This window comes from Leptodactylus fuscus, chromosome 3 (genome assembly GCF_031893055.1).
Source record: "Leptodactylus fuscus isolate aLepFus1 chromosome 3, aLepFus1.hap2, whole genome shotgun sequence".
Taxonomy (NCBI): domain Eukaryota; kingdom Metazoa; phylum Chordata; class Amphibia; order Anura; family Leptodactylidae; genus Leptodactylus; species Leptodactylus fuscus.
In genome coordinates, this window is record NC_134267.1 from 187,225,147 (window position 1) to 187,242,002 (window position 16,856).

General features: G+C 39.7%; 1 protein-coding gene across 2 annotated transcripts in view; it reads right to left on the bottom strand.

The window, feature by feature from the left end:
- The window catches only part of EPHA4 (EPH receptor A4), a 53,649-nt gene extending 38,433 nt beyond the window's left edge, over positions 1 to 15,216 (bottom strand). For both annotated transcript variants that reach the window (XM_075268881.1, XM_075268880.1), the window contains exons 1-3: positions 15,047 to 15,216; positions 12,246 to 12,313; positions 9,815 to 10,478 (exon numbers count right to left, since the gene is read on the bottom strand). In XM_075268881.1, coding sequence (XP_075124982.1) covers positions 9,815 to 10,478; positions 12,246 to 12,313; positions 15,047 to 15,140 — 826 coding nt within the window. In that variant the 5' untranslated portion in view covers positions 15,141 to 15,216. The remainder of the gene's footprint in view (positions 1 to 9,814; positions 10,479 to 12,245; positions 12,314 to 15,046) is intronic.
- Positions 15,217 to 16,856: the final 1,640 nt, after the last annotated feature.

Genomic DNA, 16,856 nt, shown 5'->3' on the forward strand with positions numbered 1-16,856 from the left:
CTAAGTATAGTTTCACGACACAGTGGATTAAGAAGGAAATATAGGGGAAGTATGGCTAAAAAACACAAAGGTGAATTAATTCACTTTTCAATAAGTTGTCCAGTCGGGGAAACATTTTGATAAAAGGCTCAGAATGTGTTGAAATCTTTGCTGTTTCTGTTCTGATAGTGCCCGGGCCCCTCGCTAGTCTTCCTGGTCCCTCTCGAAATGAAGGACATGTCAATCACTGATTGAGGTAGTTTCCTCTACCGCCAATGATTGGCTGAATGGTCACTTCCTGTTTGTTGAGAGGATCCAGGAAGTCAAGACTGTTGGGATACCTGTGCAGTATTAGAATGGCGGAAGTGGGGGTTTATCTGGGTGGTATTACTTTTTTTTTCTGTTTTAACCCATTTTGAGCCCCTTAACAAATTTTTATTCCCATCACGCACCCCTTGAACATTAGCCCTCCCATGGTTTATGGATCCAAGACACACGATATGACACATGTAGCCTACATCTTATTAAAATTCATGACTAAATAAAACCAAACAATGAAATGTCCCTTGATATTATGATTACAGATACATTATAAAGATGGCAAGCATGAGCTGAAGCAATTACTATGGAAAATGATCCTCCGCTGGGAGTTGATGACTATGGAGCTGACCCTCGATACTGATGAGGAGCCATGTGTAAGGTCTATACCCTAAGTCATTACTTTTTCTAATCAAATTGAATGGCTTTAAAGCAAGGGAATTAATATCTACCCTTTAGCAACCTTGTCGTCACCCAATAGAGGGGGGCATCCTAATAGAAAATGTGTCTATCATGACCTGTAGGGCTGTCAGTGAAAAAGGCTCATTTCACATACACAGATTAGAAATATGCAGATGACCTTTGGAAATAATTGAGGCTTTCCTCATAAGAAACATATCATTGCTCTGATTGACTTCCGCTATACCATCATGTTTATGCATTAGAGCCTACAATCACTTCCAGACATGCCAGATGACCAAATTCATCAGGTAGACATGTACGCGGCTCAATATACCCTGCTTACATATATATCCTTCAACAGATATATTAGCTGGGAGCAGCTGTATTGAGAATTCTAACTTTCTTATATTTGTTATCGGATTGATCTAAGGCCCGAAATTCAGCATTCATCATATTCCTAAGAAATGGATCTGCTCCGTAGAAGGAACAAGCTGTAATTTTACTCGACTGAGTATTGATTATACATCTCATCATATTAAGCTATCAGGAGCTCCCTCATCAGTGCGAATTGGCTATTTTCTTCAGCACAATAAGCTCTGCTTTGGAAAGAACTTGGTTGGGATTTCCCTTTTTGTAAAATTGGGCAAAATGCCAGGACAACACACAGGTGGATTCCAGAAACCTTGGAAGCTCATCTCTTATGCACGGAGGGCTGGTAGGAGATGTTATCCCTCAATTCCCTGAGTTATTAATGAGCGCGGCGTCCCCTTAGCGCCGGGTGCTTTATAAATCAACCTTATACAGCCAGGCAGATAATGAAGCAGCAGTTTCTCAGGCCTGTTACAAGGGGGCAGGGAACCCTGGGAGGATTTAATGTTGCAATATCCCCCAAGGACATGAGAGAACCAATACCAATCATAGGTGACAGATGCCATATCACACAGTTATGAGCCCATAAAGTATTCCTGGTTGTAGATAAACATCAGACTGTGTATAGATTTCCGTGAGTCAACTGCATTGCATAGTACTCAAAGGCGCTGTAATGTAAACCTAATATACGTACTATTCTGCTTGTGATCCAGCCAAAAAGAACTTGCCCTTGAAGAAGAGCCACCTATAGGTGGCACCAGAGGGGCAGTTTCCTCTGGAGGGCAGCTTTTAGATACTCTTAAGGGGATTGTCTAGTTTAGAAAATCCATTTTAATTTACCCTTTAACATACCCTATACCCTTTAATATATCCTACAGTACATTCTGATAACAGAGTATGGACAGCATGTGCAAAGAACATCTCTCCACATGGAGGACTGGTCCTGTTTTGCATTACACAGACAGCCAACTGATTTGCATGAGTCATATGTAATACTAAGTTATCCTTGTGGTGGCGCTATAGAGAAAAAGGAAACATACTGACAGATTTCCCCATAGATTACAGCTGATCACCGGTGGGGTGGTATAACAGGGGGAACTTACTGATCAGATTATTGTTAAAAGATTCTTATAACAAGGAGACATAGGCCCATAAGACCAGTTATCCCAAGGGTAGCCATGTGTAGTATGTTCCACAAATTTGGCTAAATTCTCAAACTGTTTGCAGGACAAAAATCTCTCCTTGTGTACAAGAGCATGTCAGAAGTGACAAGTAGAGTAGTTTTATGAGATGTGACAGACACGTCTAGTGTTCAGGGCATTTAATAATAAAATATTTCATACATTAGTTGCACAACATAATCCTTTTCTTTCTAGTAATATTTATTTCGGGTTTGTTGTTTTAACCTAGCATCTGTTCTCATTTCACAGTGATGACTGGTATGTTACCACCATGTTCCCATAGATCTGCACTACGTGTCAGGGCTCAAATCTTCAAGCACTTGTAATTTCAGCACAAACAAGACAGTCATGTCGGTGCTGAACCTCACTCCTACTTCCTTCCCGGGTAAACAACTCAATGGCGGCTATCCAAAGTCACAACTGAATGTGTATCCTCTGCCTTTAAGTTGTCCCATATCTTGACTTATTTACCTTCCTACACTATAGGACTTCCTATTTAGGGTAATGTGTGTATGTCAATTAGGATATGTTTGTCTGTTCCAAGGTGACAACAGCAACATATATCATAAAAGGTTTCTTAAGGTTTTGTAATTGCCCCCACCTGTGCCTGGATGGACAGTAGGAGATTGGAGGCGGGAAAGCCTTGTGTTCCTAAATACAAAACATACAACATTGCAAATGCAAATTGGAGCTTTGTTCTCTGCATGGAGATGTTAACAGGTTCTAGTCTATGTAGGAAATAACACATGAATTAAAGTGTATTCAGCAGCTACAGGATATACTGTATATACTGACTATGTCTTAAACTACAGGTGGGAATATACTTCTTAAACCAGTTAACTTGCTTATAATTTTAGTATATTGTTTGGTGGATCACAATACTCTTACTGCTCCATGCCATTGTCCTCTTATGGAATATAATAGAAGGGCTTTTTCTAAGGATAGAGGAGAAATGTCTGATCACTGGGACCCCCACTGATGATGACAATGGGGGGCACAAGTAAAATACATGAATGTAGCAGTAGCGTGTATACAGATCAGTAAGACAGACAGTCCATCAGTCCCATAGATGTGACAGGTATGGTGATTGTACGCTTGAACCTGAGAGGACCTCAGAGACTTGAGGACACCTGTTCTGGTGATCCCTGGGGGACCATGTGGTTGGATTGTCAGCAAGCAGGCTGTTATGCTGTGGATATAGGATGTGTGTCATTAGTATGCATAACCCCTTTAAATTAGAAGAAAAATTGACTGATAACTGGATATCTTGGTAAGATTACTGCACAACAATATTCATGTAAATGATGTAGATTTATATAAAATAGATAGATTATATAACAGTATATAAAAGCTATATAAACATATGTATTACACATCTACACATTACACATCTTCAATGTGTCAACAAATTTTGTTTGTTTCCCTAACTAGCGGCAATTGTTAACAAAGACGAGTACCATCACACGTTCCACCTTTCCCATCATCCTGCACAACAAGCTGGCAGATATTAATGAATTGTTAGGACTCCCATAGGGAGTTGAAAGGTGAAAATAGCGAGGAATTCTTATCAGCAAGAAGCAGTAATCGGAAGAGTCACACAAATACAGAGGAAGGAAGTAGTTTTTGTTTTACTACAACACAAAACATGTACTTAGCATGCAGCATGGGAACATTATGAGAACATGCAGGTTCTACAAAACATAAAGAGCTCAGTCCAGCGTCAAAGGTGGCGCAGCCCTGACCCACCCTACTGACTGTGTTACACCCAGGATTCATGGCTCTGAATCACCGGACACTTCATGTATTGTATGCGGATAAACAGAATGACTCCTGACCACAGCCTAGTTATTACCTATGGGACATGGAGAACAAACACACGCACAGGGTTAAATGTGGTAGTGTTGGGTATTCCTGGATATTTATTTTACTGCTTTACATTCTGGGAAAATAAGACCTCAAGTTGCAGTTTTGCTATGAAAGGTGGCATTAAACAAACTCACCTTTGAAAGAAGATTTGCAGGCTAAGACTGAGGGAAATTGCATCACTTGTGGCTAGACATGACATTTAACCCTGCCAGTGCATAAATGAAGATTTACTGCGCACCAAATTCAAGATAAAGTGTGAAATGGAATCCTTTCCCAAAGGGTTAACAACACTTATTCAACACCGGCCTTGGGTTATTACTACTGTCTAGGCTTCTGGTGCTTAGGAAACCTAGTATTAAAATAAAAATGACATCCTATTTTCCAAGCACAGACGGATCATCTGGGCTATTTCTTCCAACATCCAATGCCAGAAATTTGCACTGAGGGTGAAGGTGGCACAGTAGAGAAAGGAGAGCGCCAAAAACATAAAGCAGATGGGGGCGATTAAAAAAAAAGAGGCACAGGGAAACAGAAGAGTATTGATTCAAGGAAAGCATTGACATGCTAATTTATTTGCAATGGTCCCGCTCTTGTTTTGGTCCATTGCTGGCACACTCCAAAAAGGAGACGGATTTTCAATAGTAGATGAAGTCTGTTATTTTTTTATTTTTTTTACTCCAGTGCTCCTCAGGCACAGAGTAAACTTGACTAGGAAACAAACTGTTTAAGGAGGGCTGGGCTGGGCCCAGGGGCACCCTTGGGACACTGGAAAATCCCTTCTAAAGCAGCCACAAAGCAAAATTGCTGAAAGCTAGTAATATAACTCACCCCTCATAATTCCCGGAGAGTAACACTTCTCTCGTTTTTTCCCTCTACAGGAAAATATGTTGGAAAATTCATTATGTTAGCAGCGCCACCCGCTAATACAATTGTGGAAGATAATTTGTTTTCTTTTGGCACAAGCCTGAAGGGTTTCTTTAGGGACTTACAGATGAAGGTCACTACCATGGCAAATGCATTGCTGAAAAATCACAACTTGGACTATTCATACGTCTGTTGGCTTCAGTTTCAAACCATTAACTTATACTGCTTTTTTTTTATACACAGGGTGACAATGTCTTCCAGCGGTGGCACCAATCCTAAGGGCGTCATTGTAGACCTCAATCTAAAATTAAAATCAAGGTGCCATTAAAGGTACCATTTATAATACTATCATATTTCTAATATGGCGTTGTACTTAAAGGGAGCTTGGAGGTCTAAAATTCCTCCCAAACCAATAATAGTGCTGAGTAGGGGGGTTTAATAGGAGCAAAAACTTACTTTTGTATCAACAAATTGATAAGACAATGCAAACATAAGAGTCAATCATGGATATGCAAATTGGCTTCTAGTGCATTGTGGGCGGGGTCTGATTTGTCATATTTGCATACAAACAGTCACAAGTGCTCTAAGGATGGAGTTTTTTGGCGCTGATTTTGATGCTGAATCCGTCTCAAAATTAGCTTCCAAAAAAAGCCTCCCAATAGAATTCTACTGGGAGGCTTTTTTTGGAGGCTGATTTTGAGGCGGATTCAGCGTCAAAATCAGCGCCAAAAAACTCTGCGTGCACTGACCCTCAATGTCCTCTTAAATCTCTGCTTAATGTTGCCCCTGTAGCTTTGGATTATATTATCAGCCTCTCCCTGCGTCTGTAGGTAAATCTGGTATATCAGGCCCCGCCCCCTACATTTGCAGGCTGATTTGCATATCTATAAAAAATATTATCTCTGTATCATTTCATTGGTTTCGCCCCTGAAATATGTTTGTGTGTCTATTAAAAGACTCTCCATGGCACAATTATTGGTTTGGAAGGCAAGTTGGGCCTGGAAATCTCCCCGTAATAGCGTTGGATGGATGACATCACTTTGCTATTATAAGTTTCTAAATTCTTACAAGCCTGCTATATCAGACAAAGCTGAGCTTAGCATCCAGCTTTGGCGCTATGGAATTAACCCTCTTTCTACTCAAGTTTCCACCAACAAACTGCTTTTGAAACGGACTGCTAGGACTTCATGCTGGTAGGAATAAAAAACTTAGATCGGCTCAGCGAGTCTGTTTGGTGTCCTAATTACTGTTTATCCTGTGGTTCGCCCCTTATTAAAAAGCGAATAAATGTAAACCCCCACAAACCTCCCTCTCCCCAACAAAAAAATCTCCCATACCAATGGCTTACTGCTCTTTAAAACTAAATATAAAGAGGAGACGCAGGGGAGAGACTATTGTGGACCCCCAAAAAAATACTCTCAGGAGGTGGGTGAGAGACGGATTTAAAAGAGCAGAGACAAACTTTTGCTGCCCCTTTCTGAAGTTCTGAATGGCATCTGTTTGCATCTGACACAATCAGGGGAGCCTCAATACGTAGCAGGTTTAGGCCCCAATGCTAGGAAAAATATGTTGTTATCTCCTTTGTGACCAAAGTGTACAAAGAATTATACACAATAAGTAAATACCATGTCATGCAATAGAAGAATGGGAGAAGCTCCACACATAGCTGACAAACTCCATTCAGTAGGGCAGAGGACACAAAAGCAAAGAGGATGCACATAGAGATGGTTTCCTAGACAGTATTTGCTATGGGAGATGATACTCATGAATATTCATGATATCAACATGTAGTTAGGCAAATTATTGTTTGCAAAGTTGAATAATATTCACCTGCTGCTCCATTGAAATTGCTTCTGTATGTTACTAAGCAATGTCCCTATTACACATTAGTAAGGCAGAAGCCTTTAACATAGGGATTTATACGCTTGTATAGGTACAAACAAGAAAAAAAGGGCCTAAAGCAGAGGCAATGCAAGAAATAAGGTATGTGCCATAGAAACTAATAGTGACCATACACATTCATGATCATTAGCATGACTGATATTCCTTTTACCTTCCCATACACATGAACACTCAGTCCGACCACGCTATGGTCTGCGGGAGGAGAGAGAGAGGGGAGTAAGTCTATGGCTAAGGCCCCACATTGTGGAAATGTAGCTTTTTTTGTTGCAGATTTTGTGACGGTTTTTTGAACCAAAGCCAGGAGTGGACTGAACAGGACGGAGAAGTACAAAAACTTCTTATATATCTCCCACTCCTCTTGTAGCCATTTTTGGCTTTGACTCAAAAAACCGCAACAAAATCAGCAACAAAAAAGGGGCCTTAGCCTATGTCAGGTCTTTTATTCTCCTGCCAATGTCCAAATGAAGTTCAGCTCAATATCATATAAAGATTAAGTTAAGTTCACATCAAGATCTTTAGTCCGTTGTTCTGTTCCATCACAATATCAGAAGAAACAACTAGTAAAGATGGATCCATCTAATGACAGACACCAGGAGATCCTAAGGGACCCTACTGACTAAAATGGGCTCCATCGGCATCCATTTAGTTTTGCCAGACAAAAAAGCCTAGACTTTTTATCTAGATTTTAGACACACTACAGATGTGAAGATAGCCTAAGATATAGATACATAGTAGATAAGGTTGGATGAAGACATCAGTCCATCGAGTCCAACCTATAACCCTACAACCCCCTTCAGATGGTTAGGCAAGCCGCCAAAACTGGTATATTTGGCTCATCTTAATCAAATGTATATGGCCAACTAAAGATATAGCCTTGTCAGACTGACACACCAACTTACTTCATATATACTGTACTAGTGGTAAGGTAAATGTATGTAAGGGTCAAATAGATTTCAAGAACCACAAATACACCAAGCTACAGGCCAAGTGCTTCACCATGTTGCTTTCATGTGATGATGACTATCTATGAGCAATGCCCTGAATAATACTGTTTACTATCATAATGTGTCACTGCTTTCTGTAGTTAAATGCCAGACATAAAGATAACTTTTACAATTTTGACTCCTCTCAGAATATATATACATATATATATATATATATATATATATATATATATATATATATACACACACTTATATGGATAGCTTTAGGTCATGTTCAGTAGAAAATTATATCTTCCTAATCAGGTAATTGTAGACAAGAGATCTCGTGTTTGCCTACTTGACCTGAGATCAATGTGTTCTTGATGCCCCTAAACCAATGAAGTAACTTTCAAAGGCCTTCAGGTTTGGGATTTTCTAGGCCTGACCCTTGTCCACCAAGAGCCAGCAGGCCTTTGTCAAACTGAAGATCTTAATCAATCTTTGGCTGTGACTAGGGAATGACAAGAAGAAGATAGATGAGGGATTGAATGACCTTAGGACCTCCTTCTTATATTCACTCTGCTTGTGTCCGACCTCCTATGGACAGTGAAGGAACAACCTGCTAGCAGGGGTCACAACCTCTAGGCTGGTATATCTTTCTTATCCTCTCACTGGGACAATTAAATTTCTCCAAATTTACGCCCATAGCTTTCATCTGTATAAGATCTATGACCAAATTGGACATTGAAGTTGGACATCTCAAGAGATTGAATGAATGCGGATAATTTAATATCAGGCACAGTGCCCTGACATCATGGAGTGAGTAACTTAGCAAGGACGTGACACAAAGCCAGCCAAATGGTGTCCGGCATGCCAGATGCTGCAACCATCAAACAAAATTTTACCAACAAAGCTTAGGCCATAAGGCCATGCAAAATGAGATACATAAAGCGAGTAAAAAGGATGTACCTATGCACATCCATAATACACATCTGCGTATGTACGTGTACTTATGCTTTCCTATTTGGCCTGCTAATGATCTTCCCTTAATCAGAGGTTTCCACACAACCTCGTCTGACAAAAGGGATTGAAGCCTGGATCAATTTAAGACTGGTGCCATAAATGCTTTACAAGACAACTGAACCCTGAGTAATTTGCTTAAGGACCTGTGCTTGGATTATGGCACTCTGGGCCACAAAAGGGTGGCAAGACTTAAAAGCAGTTCACAGTTCTTTCAATTAAACGGATCATGGGCAACCTGTTGCTTCTTGGAAAACCTTATTCCACTAGCAGGCCAATGTGTTCATCAAAAGAAAGAAATATTCCTTTGTCAAGTATTCAGTTTTTATATAATCAGATACCCTAATGCCATTAGGCATTCGCCTTGCCAACCAATGTGCCACACACAATACATCCGGTCCAGTAAGAGAATAAGCAGTAAGACAATAAATCAGATGTCATTAGAGGAAAGCGGTCCTTCTGTAAGAGTCTAGGACCTACTAGAAGCCAATATACACGTATACAGAAGATGAAGTGTTCTTCAGATATATAGACACAAAATGCACATGCATGCACAATTTATGGACACAATTTGCTATGTGCAACTCTTCTTACATGTTAAATTTGGGTTAAAAATTGGTTAATTTCTATAAACCATAAAATATTAGGTTACCCCAGGTTGAAACAGTCAACACCTAGAAGGTGGTGCTAGTTGGAATTTAACTCACCATGCCTACTTCAGTACTATTTTGATAGGACAATGGTTAATTCATAGTAATATGTACTCAGTCAGTACTTGAATATGTCTCCCTGCCTTCTGCCGTGCCATGTGTTCATTTTACCTCCCGTGCCAGCCCTTGCCACCTGGACCTCTTGGCCTTGTGAGTACAACCCTTCTGTCAACAGCCATCCCAGGGGATCTGCTAATTAATGGCTTGTTTCTATTCATCTTATGTCATATTCAATTATACAATTTAACACCAGATGGAAACATACAGTTGGGTTTCCTACCTTGACACCCTCCATTGCGCTCTTCATACCCAGCATTACACAAGCAGTTCCCAATAGGGACCAGCCACTCTCCATCCGCTCCACAATACATCTTAGGCACTTCTTTCTCTTCCGAGTTATTGACACAGGAACCCCGAACTTCCACCAGTGAAGAGGTATCAGACCCTGTAATGGTGTCAGGGAACTGGGCCAAGTTTCGCACAGTCAATGGACACTTCTTGTAGAAAACACGAACTGAGACCAGGGCGATACATGCTCCCACATCCTGGAAAGCCAAGTAGAAGCCCTCCATGCTAAGTGGACCTACATCTCTGACCTCCGTGTTGAGCTTCATAATTCGGTCTCCAATGTCCACCTGTGTGAAGCTCTCATCGGCTGCAATGGTGTCAATCTTTACATACTGCGTTTCACGGATATAACGTTCCTTATCATTGTTGGATTCATAATAATACAAATTAAAGGTCTCTTTGCAGGTGCCCATCACTCCAGGCAAACTGTTACAGTCCCTTAAAGTGAACTTAATCTCAACATACACTCTTTGCGCCCCACTACGTGGGATCCAGTCAGTCCTTAGCCAGTTATTCTGACTTGATTCCATTACGTTGCAGACTTGATAGGTTCTGATAGGCGTATTCTTCTCATCCATAATGCTAACTTCTTCCCACTGCAATAAAATGAATTATTAGAAACTCTATATTTTACCCTCTAAGCATAATAACAGATTGTGGTTGAGTCACTGGACTCTTTTCTAGCGCCTCCTGCTGGTCTTAAAAAAATAAAGCACACATCGATTACAAAATAAAATTATAACAAATCTATTAGACAGATGTCACGCTTAGTATGCAAAATTGACCAGCTGAAGTTAAAAAAAAAATCAATAGACTATTCTATCCCATAGTGCCTGTCGTCCCTATGGAAAATGAGCTTCTGTCATAAACTATCAGCCACACTGTTGACCAAAATATATTTTATTTAAGAAAACCCCTTCAGCATAAAAATATATTCATTTTTTTCAGTCAATGACCTCAGTGAATACTGAGAAAGAACAAATGCTACCTACAGAGGATTTCTGACTGTCCATGTACTATTAAATTTTTCACTAGCGGTATAAAAATAGCCTGCATACGTATGCGAGGTTTGGAGGAAATTGTCATATCCACAGGGAGACAGGAGAGTGGCAAGTAAAATCAGCATCACTTAACTATTACTGTAGCCCTGACAGTCTCGATATTACCAATAACGCGAGACATTCATATTATGTCAAGTTATAGGTTACTGTCAAGATTATATGTCTATTTATAACACAGCTGCAGAAAATAGCAGAAAACTGGTGTATACATATAAAACCAAACATAAAAAGTCATCAGTTGATCTTGTGGCTATATGTAATATGGCTTTTATCAAATATCCAGGTTTAGAAGGTAATGTACTCTATTAATGAAGGTGTATATTATAATAAGGCACAGGAATAATATTGGGTAATCTACTAAAGTGGAGCAAGAAAAGTGAAGCAACCTATCAAGACGATTGCCATCATTAGGCCACAGAGCAAAATTACGGTTTGCTGCATATCTTATTTCCGCAGCATTGCCCTGCTTCATTGTTAGAAGCCTCACTAGATAAATGATGATGTTCCTCAAGGTCATATTGAACAGTCATGGGATGGACTGCGCCAAAGCTTGAAATGTATGGGATTCAGTCTCCCCGGTCTCTTGCACTGTTCATGGCTCATGTGGGAAAGGGACAGGCTGTGTCTGAACAAAAGCCCTATAGGCTACAGAAACGCGAAGAACACTGTCTACTGCAACAATCAAGAAGCAAATATGAGCTGGATACGATGCCAGCTGCCTGTCAGTCATCCTGGATCCTCTGCTGCTGACATCTGCTCCGAACATTACATCAACTAGAGATGTGCTCAGAATCCAGAGGCAGAGACGCTCAGATATAGGGACTGCTACTTCTTATAGTCTTATATACATACGATTTATCTCCCTTGGGTATCATCGTCTTTGTAATCAATTTATTTCACGTTCACACCTCGTATATGTTGTTTATGCACTAGTGGGTAGCAAATAAATTCACAATCCAGGGACTGTAAATCTACAGAAATAATCCAGATTATAATTGTAATCTCATTGACCAGTCTGGCATTATAACCTCTAACTCCATCTAATAAATACTATCCATCCAATACTATTCAATAATCCAATACCATCTGTAGTTTTACAAAATAAAAAGAACATAAAAAATAAAAAACACAACATCTGTCAGTGATAGTTAACACACTAAAATCTAAGGATTCAGGCCCAGAATAGGTAATTGATATGGCAGACTCCAGAGGTAGTAGGCCACGCTGTATAATCAGTGTAACTCACATAAAGGGTCAATCACCCCATTACCTTCCGTTAAATGTACAGAATCAAGAACTTACCCCTCCTTCTAAAGGACTAGCTATCCAGCCAAGTTCTCCCTGTACAGACCTGGAATCCAAGAGGGTAACTGAAAAGAGAAGAGCGTGGATAGTTGTGAGTGATATGTACCGTAAGGAATGGTTCACAATAGTCTAGGAGCTCCATCTTGGGATACTACATAGAACTGGTTCACTGTAGTCTAGGAACTCCATCTTGGGGTATTGCATTGAATTGGTTAAGTCTATGATCTATGTACAGATCATAGGATAATAATGAGGCAATAATTCTTATATAATCTTATATATCAATATGGACTACTATCATGAATATGCCCAATACATAGATCCATACATACAGGTGTATACATACGGCAATTGCTATACTAGCCTGCCCAGCCTGCAAATTACAGATTTAGTCAAGACATTTCAGCAATAGTTAAAAGTATAGGTCATATGATGGGATCCATAGAATACCTATAATGGCATGTATCAATAAGAATCCTACGGCTCAGCTGTGATAAAGTATCACTTCAGATACAACATATTCAATTCTCGTATTTAGTAACTGCTAAAAGATTTTATATATATATATATATATATATATATATATGTTATATTCTTCATTAGTATAGCAGTGATATACATTATATGTGTAGTATACTACAGTACCCTAGTATATACTAGTAGAGTCCTCTCTGCCCTAAAGGCAGTAATGCGATTCACTGGTGATTATTTTCCATTATTCTTCCAAAACTGATACCAAATTTCAGCATCTTTATATTCAGGAACATATCCCCAGAACCCGCATTCACTCAGCAGCCCTGAAATCTACATCCATCTAGATTTGTATAAGGAAGATGGGAGATACAAAGAGAACAATGGGTCTCATTTTATACAAAAAGAGGGAATAAGGGGAAAAAGAATGGCAGACGTGACCAGCATTCACACTACCTCCAGTGCAACTTTATGGCTGCCAAGTTTACCATGGGCATAAAGCTCACACATACATACCATATAATACAATAATAATGTGGAGACACACTATCCTTTCATACGTCCCATCCCCTGCACATATATTTCCAAGTATAGCTATACAACCCAGCATACACGGTAAAATAAATATATAAATACATTATGTATCATCTGTGTATAGTATACATTGTATATTTATATACAGAGCAAGAGGCATTTAATAATCTCTGTTTACATAATATGTCATTTATCTCCTTACATAGCCCTAAGCATCCCCGGACCATGTACATACAAGTGACATGAACAGTCCTGGCATCACCCTCACCGCCTGCATCATACACACATCTGTATTTGCAATGACATTTGTGAAAAGGAAGGTTCAATACACTGTTTAGATACAATGCTACATGTTCTTAGATGCACTCCAATTCTAAATTATTTGCCTTTACATATAACTCATAATAAATGCAAATATAAACCTCAGATGTAACTCACTACCAGATTTAGATACTGCACAATTCAAGGCTACATGCCCTTAGATACACCCCAGTGCTAAACTACATGCCCTTAGATACAGTGCGAATGAGGAGTCTGTTCACTACATATAGCAAAGACTGGTGAGTGTGCACTGGGGAGAACAGAGAGAACTGGCTCCCCACTGAGTGCACTCACACCAAGTTCCCCTAGCTAGTAAGGTGAGGGTATGCACACATACACCTACATTCATGTATCAGCATATACAGAGACACAACAGTCATATCTAATATAGTTTAACATTATATTAACCTTGCACTCCACACATCATTCTTACCAACAATCGATAACCCATATGCAAAAACTATATCATAGTAACCTGGTAATTCATATACACATCATTCCATACAATAATCTAGTAATCCATAAACACATAATCCCACTCAATAATCTACTAATCCATTTACACATCACGGTAATCTAGTAATCCATATGCACACCATACACAAGATTCCTTCTAGTAGTCTAGTATTCCACATACACATGATACATCCCAGTAATCCACAAACATATTATATTTCTAATATCCCATAGGATAATCCACATATACAACAACATTTCACACATCCAGTAATCTAGTGCACCACACATATTCATTAATCCATATTAAGCAATATGGGCTAGTAATCTTGTATTTCACACATCTAACACACATTAGTATCTAATCCACACATCATAACACCTAGTAATCCCATTTCCCCTTTACAGATTAAATACTTGACATGCACATATTATATTCTGAAATGTATCTACTATAAATCTAGTAATACACATACACAGCTAGTTCTTCCATTTAGGAAAAACACCTTTCATCCCACATACACAGATCATCCAAGAAAACTAGTAATTCTCATATATGTGTCATAATCCAGATCTGCACTGACCATGCTAGGAGTCTAGTAATCCACATATACATGTAGTAATCCACATATACACGGACCATTCTACCATATATGTGTCATAATCCACCTCTACACCATGTAGCCTATTACTCTAGTAATCCGCATATACACTGTATGTAGTAATCCGCATCTACTCCACAGTCAGGGCTATAGCAGTGTGTACAGGGACCACTACCCAGGACCCCCGGAGTGACGATCCAGATCAGCAGGACATCCAACTTCTCCTCCATCCAGAGTAAAACTTAGTCCTTGTCCCCTCATCCTCCAAGAAACTTCCGCGGTCGCAAGATCCCGTAGATCTCCATATATCCACCTTTGTCAAGTAGTCGGGTCACCACCATCCAGAGCCCTGACCCAGGAGCTAAGAGCAGATCCGCGGAGGAGCAGTAGCCGCAGCAGTGATCCGGGGCTTACCTTCACTGGCTGGATAGATCCTAGATCCCGTAACTGCACAACTCAAGCCAAAGAGCAGAGAAGACAAGATGCAGTGTAGAATAATCCCAGCCATGGCGGCTGCAGGAGTTGTGGACGGAGGAGGATGATGATGATGATGATGATGGCTGCACACTCTGTGCCTCTACTCCCTGCAGTATCCCAGTGGAATAAATGCTTCAAGTTTTAGTGCGGCGGCAAGACACTGCCAGGTGGGCGGGGCCTCGGGGCTTTCCTTCACTCAACCTCTCTAAAGCCAATCACAGGCAGAGGGGCGGGGAAATGGGAGAGGGAAGGCGAAGCCCCGCCCCCTTTACCTGGACTGGCCCGTCAGTCTCAAACTGAGAGAGACGGCGACAGGGAGAGACGGAGACTGAGTGCGGAGCGGCCACTCGGCTGTCTATAGCTCTAGTCACAGCTATCTAGTCCTAGTCTATCTAGTCCTAGTCTGTCTATCTATCTATCTATCTAGTCATAGTCTGTCTATCTATCTATCTACTCATAGACCATATCTATCTCCTATCTATCCTACTATCTATCTATCTATCTATCTATCTATCTATCTATCTATCTATCATCTGTCTAATCATATTCTAGATATCTCTTTATTCATATTCTATTATATATTCCCTCTATTTATCATCTATCCATATAGTTGCCTGTTTAGCTAGACAGTCTATCCATCTATGTATCTATCTATCTATCTATCTATCTATCTATCTATCTATCTATCTATCTATCTATCTATCTATATTTCAGATTCTATCATCTATCCATATATATTTATTTATTCATTTTCTTTCTTTATTCCTTTCTCTTTCTTTCCTTCTTTCTTTCTTTCTTTCTTTCTTTCTTTCTTTCTTTCTTTCTTTCTTTCTTTCCTTCCTCCTTCCTTTCTTCTTCCTTCCTTCCTTTCTTCTTCCTTCCTTCCTTCCTTTCTTCTTCCTTCCTTCCTTCCTTCCTTCCTTCCTTCCTTCCTTTCTTCTTCCTTCCTTCCTTCCTTTCTCTTTCTTTCTTTTTCTTTCTTTCTTTCTTTCTTTCTTTCTTTCTTTCTTTCTTTCTCTTTCTTTCTTTCTTTCTTTCTTTCTTTCTTCCCATCTAATCCATCTACACTGTTACTTTTATTAACCCATAGTCTGCTGGTTTCATGCATATTGTGAACACGTCACATATTTCCTGCACCATAAACTGTAATAAAGTTAGACTTTTTAGCTTTCTTAAGTCTTGGTCAGAACTGACAATTGGCGGTCACTACACTGTGATATTCTGTGATACAAAACACAACATATCCCGTCATCTTACATGTGAGACATTTTGGCAAATAGGTTGCAAATTTGTCGCTTCCATCATGGGACATCTGTAAATAATATTTAGCGACTTTTGCCAGAACACACATTAATGTCAGCTATCGTAAGGGTATGTTCACACAGTAAAAGTTTGAGACAAAAAAATCTGGCTCTGAATATGCATCCAAAATGAGCACTGACATCATGTAAAAAATGACTTTGATGTGGGGTTTTTTTCTGTTTGGTTTTTGATGCAGAATCAGTGGCAAGAAAGGATGTAACTTTTTTCTTTTATTTCCACACGTAAAAAAAATGCTCCGTGTGAACGCACCCTAAGGGTTCCCTCATACAGACTGGGACATTTTAGTGCATAAGTCATTTCCTAAGTGAGAATAATTCGGTGCTGAAGGCAGTTTCTGTACATGACCCCCTGTGTCTAGATATCCACATGTTAACTCCCCAGTGTAAGTGTAAAATGTAGCAGCAATGTGCAACACTATTCACAC